Here is a 13,464-nt window from a genome sequence, read left to right on the forward strand (position 1 = left end):
CTGCCCCCCCCCCCCCACTATACCGGTGGAGGGGAAGGAGCATTCGCTGAAAGGGAAGTAAAGGTTTACTATGCGTACCCGATACGTCCATGTAGCGCAGCCCTGCTCTCTTGATTTTCTTGCAAAAGGCGAGCACCCATTGATCAACGCGGTCACCTGACAAGCAGCCAGATTGGAGGGAGTAGTTCCATTTTCACAAAAATTGACTTGGGAAAGTGGACTTTAACAATTGCAAGGTTTAAAAAGATGTCTATTAAACAAAATGATTAACATTGGATTTGCTGGCTGGTCTGTCACAAAGCTTGGGTACTACAGTGGTTCTGTAAGAAACCCTTTTCACTGTGACAGAACCAAGGCACCCAATAAAAGTAGATCTAACTCCAATCACTAAAATCTCACAGAAGCTTTAACAAGTTGATGTGATTTCAAAAGCTGATTTCAATATTTTTAAATCTTAGTTTTTATTAAAAAAAAGCATCTGTTGATCCTGCCATGAAGGTCCTTCTTTATGGACTTCTAGTTATGGAGTGACAGTTGTCTCTAAATTGTGCTGCTGCGTTTGTCACCCTGTCACATGGGCTCCTGGTGGAGACAACAAGTGGCCATGCACAGGCATGGTCCACCACTGTAACGATTAGGAAGGGGGTCCACAGCAATGATGCTATCAAACATTACAGCCAAACAGGTGAAATGTCTATTTCCTGGATCAAAATAGAAAGCTGTATGCGCTCCCTATATACCCTATCTGCCTATTGCTTATTCACAGGACAGTAAATTAGCATAATGCCTTATTATCCATGCAGAGAGGTCAACCAGGAAGGAGTGAGTGATCCTTCCTGTTGTGTAGTGGAGATGTGTAAATCACAGGAAACACGATACAGAATTACAAATCCATTGGCAGGTATAACAGTAACCATACAGTATATGTATTTTGGCTGTATAGTAGTTCATGTAGAGTTCCACTCTAAAGGAAATTTGTGGGAAGAAAATCATGTACCCTGCCATTGTTAAGCTTTCCTTCTGAATATTCTACTTGCTTGGCTATCACTCTGAACCAATTGCTTCAGTAGGTTCTAAATCAACAACCTAAACAAGTATGCTGATCACCAGTTCTGACTTAGCTTTGGCTCCAAAAATGTTCTTTAGATATGTAAAAAGTAGAGATGGGTTGGAACCTCTACTGGGTTTTTAATTATCGTATGTGGCGCCATTGAACAGATTTGCCTCACTTTCTGCCATGGTGACACCACAGGAAAAAAGGGAAAACCTTGCAATGAGGGACACAGACAGCAACAAAAATATGATCGTCTTATTGTATCCAAAACTAAAACAGTTTTTGTAACTGTTAGTTGCTCTCATAACAGATGTACAAAATTCAATAATGCATATGTAGCACCCTGTAAGCAGGAGTGCTTAGTAAATTTAGTGTTGTCAGATTGTAATCAGTCTGATGCTGATCTATAGTGTATGCTCATTTGGTTTCCCCCTAAGCAATCTGTTATTGTTTGCATCTGCCTGCTGTTGGATGTATCCTTGCCACAGAGCAGAGCAACCAATAAGAGACTGTTATGAATATCTATGTCCCTGTGGCCAATCACTAGGAGGTTCACGGCCAGTGGCGCATGCTGGGAAAGGACATACATATTCGGGGCGGACCATGTGAGCTCTCTCTTCCTCCCCCGTGCCCTGCCTAGGACGACTTCTGATTAAAGTACTTCTCGGCCAGGTGCTCTAAGCACAGTATGCCACATTTGGCTTAAAGGACCTAGTCTGTGGAGGCAGAGGTTACTTTGCTCTAACACTTAAAGTGACATTAAAGGCAAAAAATGTTTTCCCTCCCCCCAATGTAAATGTTAGCACTTACCTTAAATGATGTCTCTTTTTCCGATCTTCCTCTTCTTTCCATCTGTCCCTCCAGCGGTGTGACGTCACTCCGATCCAGCGCTGACTGCTCTGTCTCTCCGATCCAGCGGTGTCTGCAGGCGGGTGCACGCGTCCATAGACTTACCTTGCGTCTCTGCTCGTCTCCCGGCCGAGAACCGGAACTGCGTATGCGCCCGCCCCAAGATCCTTTGCGGCCGTACGAGCAGTTCCTGATTCTCGGCACGGGAACGAGCGGCGATAACGAGGTAAGTTTTAAATGATTTTAAGCGTTTTGTTTTTTTTTACACTTCTTGCCTATATCTACTGCTTGCTAGCAGCAGATATAAGCAAAAAAAAAAAACGGAGGGTTTAGAACCCCTTTAAGGAGTCTACAACATCCTGGATGATCTTAGCCCTAAACCTCTTTCTGAAGCTCTATAATAAAGTTCCTTCATCATCATAACTACAGTTTGGATCTCGCTTTTATCGATCGCCACAGAGGGCGGTAAGTGCTATTGGGGCAGCCGGGTTGCTAAAATCCCTAGACAGGCCAAGAACCACATGTTCATCCAGCGGCTCCTTCGGAGGGGAGTGCTACACATACATATACAGTATGTATATGTACACAAAAAAAATTACTTTACTGGATAATAACCAAGAATGAAATAACTGAACAAACTTTGACAGCCTTGAGTAGGTCATTATAACGTAACTAACAACTGGTCAGTACACACTTTAAGATAACATTACAGTGATTACATTAAGGGGACCAGAGTGGTTTTATCCCAGAATCAAAGCAAGTACAGATTCCTACCATAAGTCCCAAATGTGATAAAAATTTAAGAGGACAATGTCTCCTCCCATATTAAACTTTCTCATAAGTGATAATCTGATATATTAACAACTTTCACTGGAATAGGTAAGTGGGACATGGGTTCATTCATCTAATAGCAATGACCTTATGAGCCATTAACAATTTTTCCTGCAGGAATAATATGGTGTAGACTGACCAGCGTTCTCCAATTAAACCAAAGAAGCACATTTTGGGCATACACAAAACTGGGAGACTTAGCAGGGTAGCAAGGAGAGTATTGAATTGCTTCCAGAAATCAGCTTTGGCAGGATAACAAATCAATTTGGGGATGGGTACAGTGTATACAAATATGGGTGATCATACGTCCCATTTGATATAAAACAGACTGGGGATAGATAGGTTCCGTGGATAATATACAGCTGGATTAACTGGTTGTTGATCGAATGTGATACACACATATGCACATGTCATGACAGGGTTGGGCATAAGAAGCTACTGTTTAGTTCCAACTGCAAGAGGAGACTTGTCCAGTTTGGTATGTAGTAAATAGGAGTATAGAGTAGAAACCAACCATTTAAGGCCCTGGGAGCTCAAAATGTCTATTAGGGGGTGGTTAGATATAGGCATTTTCTGCGTTCTAAATTGTGCCTTTAAGCCCCGACCAAGTTGTACAAATCTTTAAAGGAAAGAATGAGGCAACTTTTTTGTTGTTGTGTAAAGGAGTGCAAATCACCTTCATGGTGCACTTTTGATAAGGTGGCAATTCCATGAGATTTCCATAATGTACAGATAGGAATAGTTATAAAATAATTGTATTATGCCATCAAGATAAATCATTAGGCAGACCCTGAAAGGATACCAGTCGTTTAATTCCATTCTACATGAAGGTGGATAAGCTTTAGGACTAGTAAATGCAGTTTGTGAGGTAAGAGTTTAGGGTCTTCTAGATAACAGCCGTCTTATCCCCAGCACATGAGCCAATCCTCTGAAGTAAAAGGAACAGACCCATGGAAAACAAGCCATTTCAACTGCCCTGCAAAGTAATATAAAATAGGTCTGTGAGGGCCATTCCTGACTCTTCCTTCGGCCTCTGTAATGTAGTGAATTTTAATTTTGGTCTAATGGTGCCCAATACAAAAGCAGAAAACATAGAACTGAATTCTGTAAAAAAGGGTTTCGGTACGATCACAGGCAAGCGAGCAAGTATATACTGTAGCGGCACTCGGTAAGAATAATCATCTTAATTGGATTAAATTCCGTCTGCGGCAGGCAGAATAAAACAGTTTTTTAAATGAAGTTCTACTTCAACTAAGCCTTAAAATGGCAATTAAAAAGAAAAAAAAAACCCAAAACATTGTCACCTGCACACAATCAGATTATATTCACCAAAAACCTGATTCTCCACTTGCTCCAACTGCAATGCTGATTCTGCATAGTGCTCTGACTCAAGCACATAGTGTTTTTGTTCTTTAACGATGAAGATTGTATATTTAAGAAATCATACAGAGCAACAACAGTTTATAAATTAATTTATTTTTACAATATAATACAGAAATGTTGTTTGTTCTTCTTACCAGGATCATTGTGTGAGTGTGGAACTACATACACCTGAAGAGGCTCCGTCTCCCATTCATTAGGGTCATATGTGATGTCAAATCCTTGTTTCCAAACTCCTCCATCCACATTATCAAAAGGCAACTGTGTGTAAATATCCAGCATCTGAAGAAAAAAAAAGGTGTACATTGATTGATACAAAATAATAACATGTATAGTAAAATGGAGCAAAAGTAGCAATTTCAATATATATGTAGACTAGGAAAAAGACAAATAAACCCACTTTCAGGTATGCAAATCCAAAAAGGGGGGGCTTTAAAAAAAACTAATGCTCTCTCAATTTAATAAAAAGTAGAATCATTTATTAGAATATAAATTCATCAAAAGAATATTATCTTAAAAGACACAGTAGAAAAAAAGGTTTGGATTAATGAGACACAATACAATAGTATCGCAATACTTATACATTGTTGTTTTTAAAAGAGTGGAAGCACTGGTTCTTCTAAATTCCCCAACATGTTTCGCCCAATGGGGCTTCCTCAGGGGGATGTTTAAGTCCTGCAAGCTTGCGTGGACTAATCTGCCAATCGGTCAAAAGAAAATAGATGATGAAGGAAGAACCGACCAAACCCTGAATCCACAGGCAGACATCACATGGGAGGGTCATGTCTGGAGACAAAATGTAGCAGATACTTCCTACCAGGAAGTAGAGAGGAGTCCTCTGTTCCTGAAATTAACCAAAATAGTGGCTGCTGACATAGTCACTAGTGATGAGCATGGGCTTAGAGCGAACTCCGTTTGACTGAGTTCGCCCCAAGCCCACTCAAAACTTTGACCGCCAATCCCAACTCCTGACCTAATCAGTTGCAGAGAGACACATTCCCCACAGATAAACATCACAAAGGGGCAGGGAATGCCCCTGCCTAAAACTACTGCCACCGATTGGGCCAGGAGGGGTGAGTGGCAGTCACAGTTTTGAGCGGACTTGGGAAAGGCCTAGGCTCACCTCTCATTACTTAAAGGAAGTAATATCCTGTGCATTACAGGTCCCAGTATTCAGTGTACCAGAGGAAACTCCATCCTGCCCTCTCCCCATCTTTTTGTCCTCCCGTCTGTTAAAAGATCAGTGGACACGCTGAGGGGATTTAGCAGCATTCACACACTCACCATTCTAACTTAGCAGCTCTGAACAAAAGAGGGATATACCCTACTCTGGCATCACACTGTTGTGTTAAGCTGAATATACCCACTAAGCAAGCAAGATTGTATTAATGTTCAAGTTTCAACCAATCGGCTAACAGGTGAGTGGGATGAATAGAGGGGAGCACATTGCTTGAAAAATGAAAAAAAAAAACGAAAAAAAAACTGCCAACTAATCGATTATGAAAATCATCATTAGTTGCAGCCCTACTTAGGGTAACAAACTGAAAAATAATGTACATTTTAGAGTACTACAAAAAGGCCTTTTTCAGGGAAGAAGTAATGGGTTAGCAACTCACAGTTGTCCTGCAGCAATGTAAGTAAATTAAGCCTTGAAAGTTTGTGCTAACAATTCCTACAGGTGTCCCAACTTTTGTTGATTACTCAAAAGCCCTCTGTCTGTATTTAAGCAGTGTTGGTACAGACTGTTACTACACCCTCTTAAGCAATATTTGGACAGTATTGTCCCACAGGAAGTAGTATATTGCTCTAAAAATTGCAAGAAAAAGGCAATTAAAGTAAGGCAGACAGTCCATTATAACCCGTAAAAGTGTAGGTCTTACCTTTAGGAGAAACTAAAGAAAGCCAAGCTGTCAGTGAGTACAGTTTCCTACACCATCAAAAGGCACTTGGAAACTGGAGGAAACTGTGACAGAAAGAGGTCTGGCAGACCTAAAGTCACAACAGAATCAAAAGACAAGTTTCTGAGTGTCAACAGCTTGCGTGATAGGCGGCTCACAGGACAATAGCTTCAAGCGCAGCTCAACACAGATCGAAGTAAGCAAGTCTCAGTTTCAACTGTGAAGAGAAGACTTCGAGCTGCAGGTTTGACAGGTCAAGTGTCAGTAAGAAAACCATTGCTAAGATGGCAAAATAATAAAAAGAGGCTTTCCTGGGCCATAAAGCACCACCAGTGTACTACTGAAGACTGGAAGGTCTTATGGAAAGATCAAAATTTAAGATCTTCAGTTCATCATGCAGGATTTTTGTATGCTGTCGAGTAGGCGATAGGATGGTTCCTCGATGTGTGACACCAACGGTCAAACATGGAGAAGAAAGCATGATGGTCTGGGGCTCTTTTGCTGGATCCAGAGTCAGCCACTTGCACAGAGTGAGTGGCATCCTGATCCAAAACTTCTACCACGGCATATTGCAGAGCCATGCAATACCCTCTGGTGTGCACCTAGTTGGTCAGGGGTTCATCCTACAGAAAGATAATGACCCAAAACATACCTCCAGGATGTGTCAGACCTGAGACGGTAGGCTTCAAATCATGGAATGTCCAGCACAGTCTCCAGACTTAAACCCCAACGAGCTTGTTTGGGAAGAACAAGACAGAAGGATGAAAGCTAAGCAACCTACAAGTGCAACACATTAGTGGGAACTTCTGCAACAGTGTGGAGAAGAACTTTCTGAACAATATTTGATTTCCATTGTAGAAAGAATGCCACGAGTGTGTTCGGCTGTTAGATCTGCAAAAAGTGGCTACTTTGATGAGTCAACAATTTAGATTACAATTTGGTTAAGAAAACGATTACCTGATTTCTTTTGGATTTCCAATTGTTTATTTGTTCTACACTTTATTTATGCTATGTGTTCTAAATCTTTTGACCAGTAGTGTATATACAGTATCTAGTTTTACAAGGAGTAGAGATAACTAAACTAATACACCATATAAAGCATCCAAAAGGTTTCCCATCCAATTATGGAGCCACAAGTGGCCTAGGATGTCTCTCAATAGATATTGAGATCCTTAATTTAAGAGAAGTCTTAATGATTGTTAAAATAGGGGAGTGGGCAACTATACGGCAGATGAGGTTTAAGGTTGAAAAATTTAATGAAATGCATTTTGGGGTTAAAAATAGGCAGGACCACTAGGGAATCATGGAAAAAGATTTGGGGGTCATAGTACACCACAGATTGAACAATAGCTTGCAATGCCAGGCTGCAGCAAACAAAGCGAGCACAGCACTGTCTCGTATTAAAAAGGGAATGTACTGTAGAGACAAAGAAATAATTTTGCCACTTTATAGATCACTGGTTCAGCCTCATCTGGAGTATGCGGTCCAGTTTTGGTCACCAATCCACAGAAAAGATGTCATTGAGAGTCCAGAGAAGGGCAACTAAACTAATTAAGGGGCTGGAGGACAAAAGCTACGAGACAAGTTTAGTAAATTTAAACTTGTTCACGCTGGAAGTGAGGAGATTAAGAGGGGACATGATTTTGATGTACAAAATGTTTAGTGGTGATGGCAGCATCAGCAATAAACTGTTCACAGTAAACTCCATAACAAAGACTAGAGGCCACCACCTAAATCTGGTGGAGAAAAGATTTAACCAGAAGAGGCGTAGGGGCTTTTTTTCTGTTAGAGCGGTTAAAGTCTGGAACTCGCTGCCACAAGCAATGGTATCAGCTGAGAGTATTGAATCATTCAAAAAGCATTTAGATACCTTCCTCAGAGACCGTAACATACAGGGGTACAAGGAACCTTTAAAAACAAGGTCACAACAAGGTCACAGGGACTCGTGTACACACATACACAAATCACACACAGACACACAAAAGGTTGAACTTGATGGACCTGTATCTTTATTCAACCTCAAATACTATGTAACTATGATTATTCACACATCATAGGATATACATTGTTAACACCACTCCTTAAACAGTAATTGCACATTTGCCAGATTGAATCTCGTTTAATGTTCCTTGTAGATGCTCTGTATGGTATAAATGGTTGTAAAGAGATAATATGAAAAAAAAAAAAAATCACAATGTCCCCCTTATATACAGTGCATGGCGTATTATCATGCAGCATCTCTATAGGCAATATATCAAATACAAATAACTGGGGTCAGGAGACATCTATGATATATTGTATTTGCAATATTGACGGTATCCTCAATGTGCCACATCTCCTCACATATAATCCTTTCATGTTGCTCCAATGGAGGTGTTGTAACCATCCTGGAAATATTTGTGCTGCTCATAAGGGACTGGTATTTTTGCCAGAAGGCAGAACCCTTGCAATGAGTGAAGTGACCTGATATCTGTAAGGTTAGTCCTACAGACAAGACAAACAAGTGCCGTTCAGAGCCTCAGACAAGAGACTGAGGGCAGTGATGTTCTCCTAATAAGCAGCATCTTTGTAACAGTTCCCAGTGCAGCTTTGTTGGCTTATCAGAAAAGTACTGTGCTCTATTAATTGCTTAGTACACAACGCAGCAGATGTAATAGATCATGGTAACCAAACATAAGCTTTTGCTACCAAGATTATAGTAAGCTGCTGAAACCTCACTATTGGATATGGAAAATAAGGCTCAATTCTCTCCGCTACAATAAAACATTTCTGTGGTTTATGTCTCTGTATTAAAGGCCTCCATGTTTTTTATTCCCTCCCTTTGCTTATTTATTTAATATGGAGAGGGTGAGTTTGTTATAAAGAAAGGACACTAAAAAGTGCCCATAGATAAGCTCCATCTGCACTACACTCCACAAGAAGATCCAGAAGGCCAGATGACACTGATGTTGGGACTTTGATGAAGTATGCCACTGTATGTTAAAATAAGGAAGGTCACTGGCAAACAGATGCCCCCTGCTTAAAGTGAAATTTTCACAAAAAGGCAAGGTCTTCTTATGACCATGTATCCTCACCTACATCTAAAAATCATCACATTAATGCTGTACAAAAAAACAACAAAAAAACCACACACACACAATCACAGGGAAGGTGAAAGGTTCTGCCTGGAGCTATACTTAAACAAGATTATGTGCAACTGCAAGGAAGTTAGTGGAGATAAAATTCTGCTTCTCCTTTGGTGCCGCTCAATCTATGGAGAAACTGGTGAAGATTCTATAATTAGTGATCATCTTTTACCTATACAGCATTAGCATATTCCACTGTGCTTTACACACTTAGGAAAACTATAAAGATATAATAAACAACATTGTAACAGACAATGCTATAGGTGGTAGGGTCTACCTACTGGAGCTTTTAAACCAAGAGAAACCTATATGTCCAAATCATTCACATCTTTCTTGTTTAAAACAAACAATGATTGACTGAACATTTGGAATGGGCTCTTGTAAAGCTGTGGAAGATCATTGTATACTTGATCTCATACCTAACTCACTGGAAAATGGCCAGTAATCAGAAACAAAACTAGTACTTTCTAATGGCGAACACTGCAACAGCAAGAATGAATGATATATTTCCTAACTTAAGAAAAAGTACTGTTTTCTTACCTGTAAATCTGTTTTCTTGCCTTTACTTGAAACAGCAAACTGACAGTCCTGGGGTGATATAGAGTAGAAGCTGGGCCGAGGGTCTGGTGGAATGACCCAACTCCCATTTGGCGTGTGATACGGGATCAGGATTGGTTGTCCATCTGCATTTGCTGTTAACTCTAGGACAGAATCCTTAATGTGACTAATGATTTCATGGTTCTCCTCCAAGAGCTGCTCGAGTTGCTCTATCCGGTTCTGCAGGACAGAAATCTGGCTCTATATTTGGGGAAAACAGGCAAAGTGTTTTAATACTTCTAACGGATAACTGCAGCCAATATCCTGGATGTGGTAAAACTACAAATCCCATCTCTGGAAGTCATGTCTGTGGCAGTCAGAGTCTCGAAATAGTTGGTGGAATTTCTAATTTCACCACAGCTGGGGGCCTGAAGTTTGGCTACCCCTGCCCTACATGATGGCAAACTAATTCCTAAAGGCTGACTGAAAAAGGCTGAGCAATAAGAAATGGACCCTTCACCTGTTGCTTTTACCAACAGATAATGATGCAATAGCAGACATTAGGTTTTAGATTTTGTATCTGTCATCATATCTTAATCTTCTATGACTCAGAAGGCTACTGCTATTTCCTTTTTCCCACAACTCTCACCTCCCAATTTCAGTTGCCTGTGGACATATTACAAGACAAATTTCATGATGTGCCAGCACCTATAATTTTTCTATAATGTCAGTTTAGATAAAGGAGTCTTTTGGAACAATAAAAAAAAGTTTTTTTCTCTGACCCAATAAATCTAGTACTCCTAATACCTGGCATTACCCATTTCCACGCCACTGCCACTCTATTCCCTTGAACCCTAGCTGAACCTGCAGTGCTGTGACCAGCACCTGTTTGGTTTAAATTGCATACTGTATTTAAAAGGTCAATTATAGCCTCAAGTGCAAGAGTGTAAAAGTAACTGCATTGCTCATATAAATCATTTAGCTTCTTCACATTTTCCTAATATTTTTTTGGACTCTTGAGGCACAATTATTATTGTGGCATCTGCACGAAAAGAAAAATAAACCCCCAAAAAACAAACCCATCAAGCACTATAAGTTATCAAATGGTACCTTCTGCTCGTTAATCTCCCTTTTCTCCACTGCAAGTTTACTTTCTTCAACTACCTTGAGAGTGAGCTATCATCGGCCGCAGAGCTGACATGAGGGTGCCTGACAATCCCAAGTTAAATATGACACCTTATGGTACCTTCTGTGCAATCACAGTAGAGGGTCTCAATGTCTGCTGTCCGTAGGAAAACCGTTGCCCTCCATGAATACAATCTCTTTTTTTATCTATCAACGGTTTACTAGTTTCCAACAATAAATGTATTCTGGAATACTATTAAAACGTCTTTAAAAAATACACCATTGTTTTAAAAAGAATGTAATTTATGTACAGTGGCTCTGTAATGCCCTATTGAAAAACATTCAGCAGCCAAACCCTGCTTTATGGAAGCAATTTCTCTTTGAAAGACTTCGTGCAATGCTGCAGTAAAACATTTACTGTCGTCCAACAACACCCTACATGAAATCTTAATTGCTATATCAAGTATGAAACTTGAGCATCGAGCTTCTCTTGATGTACAGTAAGAAAAGAGGTCAGGCAGAGGTGTATGGGAAAACAGGCATTATGTAAGAGAAAGCACACATCACCGCAGAAAATGTGTCACTGCTCCATAGAAATGAAATATGGAGATTAGACGCTGTTTTAAGTGGAAATAGTGAAGGTCACAAATGCATCATTCCAAAAGCTTGCCCAGGCTTTTACATTGATGCTATGAGGCAAATGTAATTATACAGAGTTCCAAATCCATGCCACAGTGTAAATATTTTATAGCTGTATCATGCAGAATATATAAATAGGCACTTTCATAGGAGGAGGGCACTTTAGGAGATTCTGAAAAACTATCCCTGCCATAGCTCAATAACCAACTGACCTTCATTCCTTCTCTAAAAGTCCTTCATGCAATCACGTGGTAACATTTAATGGCTAAGCATTGATAACATCTTTTCGTACCCTGGGAAAGTTGCCTCCGTTCTGTCTCCTGGGAGGGTCGTGTTGCACCTTGTCCAGCATAAGATACAAAGAGAAGACGGCCACGCAAAAGATGGCCGCTCCACACACAGTAACCTGCTTCTTCAGTTTCATCCCTGGGAGCTCGAGGAACAGACCTGAAATAAATCACAATAACAGGAGATGTGTGAAGAAAACCTTTTCAGCTGCATCTTTTTTCATAAAACCTTAGCTATTCAAAGGCAGAAACTCTAGTTGATCTGCAGTGAATTCAGCTCCATTTAAAGTGCTCCTGTCACCTACAGAAAATAGACAGCCATTTTGTGGGCTGGACCAGTATTGATAAGGTCTCTGGCGATGCTTTTGAAAGACTAAATGAACAACCCGTTTCACAAGAGAGCATGAAGGCGTTTGGTGAAGAATTGTAATGGGAATCAGTAACTGTAGCTAATTTTGTTCTAGCTTTGGATAGAGTGGAGAGTGATTAGAACACCTATCAGGTTTTTATTTGTGTCTGTGTCCCCATTAAGGAAATTCACCCTCTCTATTTGTCCTGGTGACTGTTATCACTGAAATGGAGTATAAAAAAAATCTCAAATTGTGGGTTGTCATCAGAACATGGATAGATGTGAAATCTTCCAATTGCAACACTAGTTCTGGTGACCCTGATGACCACCAGGGATTTCTCTCTTTTTGGATGGATTTCCTCTTATTTCTTGTTGTGGCTATTGGACAGGAAGTGATTGGAAATCTCTCCAAATGGAAACAGAAAAAAAAGCTGATAGGGGTTATAACCCTCCCTTACTCTATGCAGAGAAAAAAAAGGCTCCAGGTTTACTTTAATTTTGAGTAAGCTTGTATGTCTAGTCATTAGTACAGAGCATGTACTGGGCATTCTGTGCTCCTCTGGGCAAAAAAGAGAAAATGAAAACACTAGACAATTCAATAGGCTATAGCAATCATTATTTGCAATGAAGACAGCTATTTTCAGCAATAAGAGCTGAAACCAGCATGGCTTAAGGTAACTATATTCATGTCAAATAACATATGCATTATAGCTTAGTAAATTGAGCCTTTTGTCTTTCAATCCATGTAAAGTCCAAGTTTTCATTGTGATGGTGAAACTAATTTCACAGTGCTTGAAAGTCTAGTTTCCTTAAGATGCTTAGTTACAGAACAAAAACAAAACAAACTGATACATCACCAATACTTATATAATCCCTATAACACTAAGGGATCCATTTCTAAAAAACATTGCACAGTAAATGGCAGCGATAGCCAAATTGCCTTTACATTTGTTCTATGGTAATTAACCAGCTGGTGCGAAAATGTGGCAACATTGAATGTTCTTAGTGTTCCATCTTTTCTGGTTGAATGTTCTTCAATAGGTTGATTAATACGGAAAAGAGTGAATGAGAAAAATACCGTATTATGGACACATGATGGAGCTGAGGTTTATAGACAACAATTACATGTTAGTAACAACATACAATTCAAATAAGATGTTGGAGAGCATGAGTATATAAATATAACCATTACTATCCACGTAGTATCAATGGTTACAGTTACATGCTCATTCTCTCACCCCTGGTGGAGGCAGGTGAGCGTCCATGTCCGAGGCCAGAAGTGCCTTAGAAAAGAAGCTTTGCGGGACTGGTTGTAGAGCAGGAGGGAGCCTGGCGAAGCGAGGAGTAAGGTATTACTCCTTATGCCTCTACCCCTAAACTTAACAAGCAT

The 13,464-nt window shown here is 40.1% G+C and overlaps 1 protein-coding gene across 2 annotated transcripts in view; it reads right to left on the reverse strand.

Moving 5' to 3' along the window:
- MAN2A2 (mannosidase alpha class 2A member 2) overlaps positions 1 to 13,464 on the reverse strand; it is a 101,937-nt gene that overhangs the window by 44,647 nt on the left and 43,826 nt on the right. For both annotated transcript variants that reach the window (XM_018569876.1, XM_018569877.1), the window contains exons 2-4: positions 11,731 to 11,885; positions 9,678 to 9,935; positions 4,252 to 4,396 (exon numbers count right to left, since the gene is read on the reverse strand). In XM_018569876.1, coding sequence (XP_018425378.1) covers positions 4,252 to 4,396; positions 9,678 to 9,935; positions 11,731 to 11,862 — 535 coding nt within the window. In that variant the 5' untranslated portion in view covers positions 11,863 to 11,885. The remainder of the gene's footprint in view (positions 1 to 4,251; positions 4,397 to 9,677; positions 9,936 to 11,730; positions 11,886 to 13,464) is intronic.

Source organism: Nanorana parkeri, unplaced genomic scaffold (assembly GCF_000935625.1).
Source record: "Nanorana parkeri isolate BGI_ZX_2015 unplaced genomic scaffold, ASM93562v1 scaffold1415, whole genome shotgun sequence".
Lineage (NCBI taxonomy): Eukaryota > Metazoa > Chordata > Amphibia > Anura > Dicroglossidae > Nanorana > Nanorana parkeri.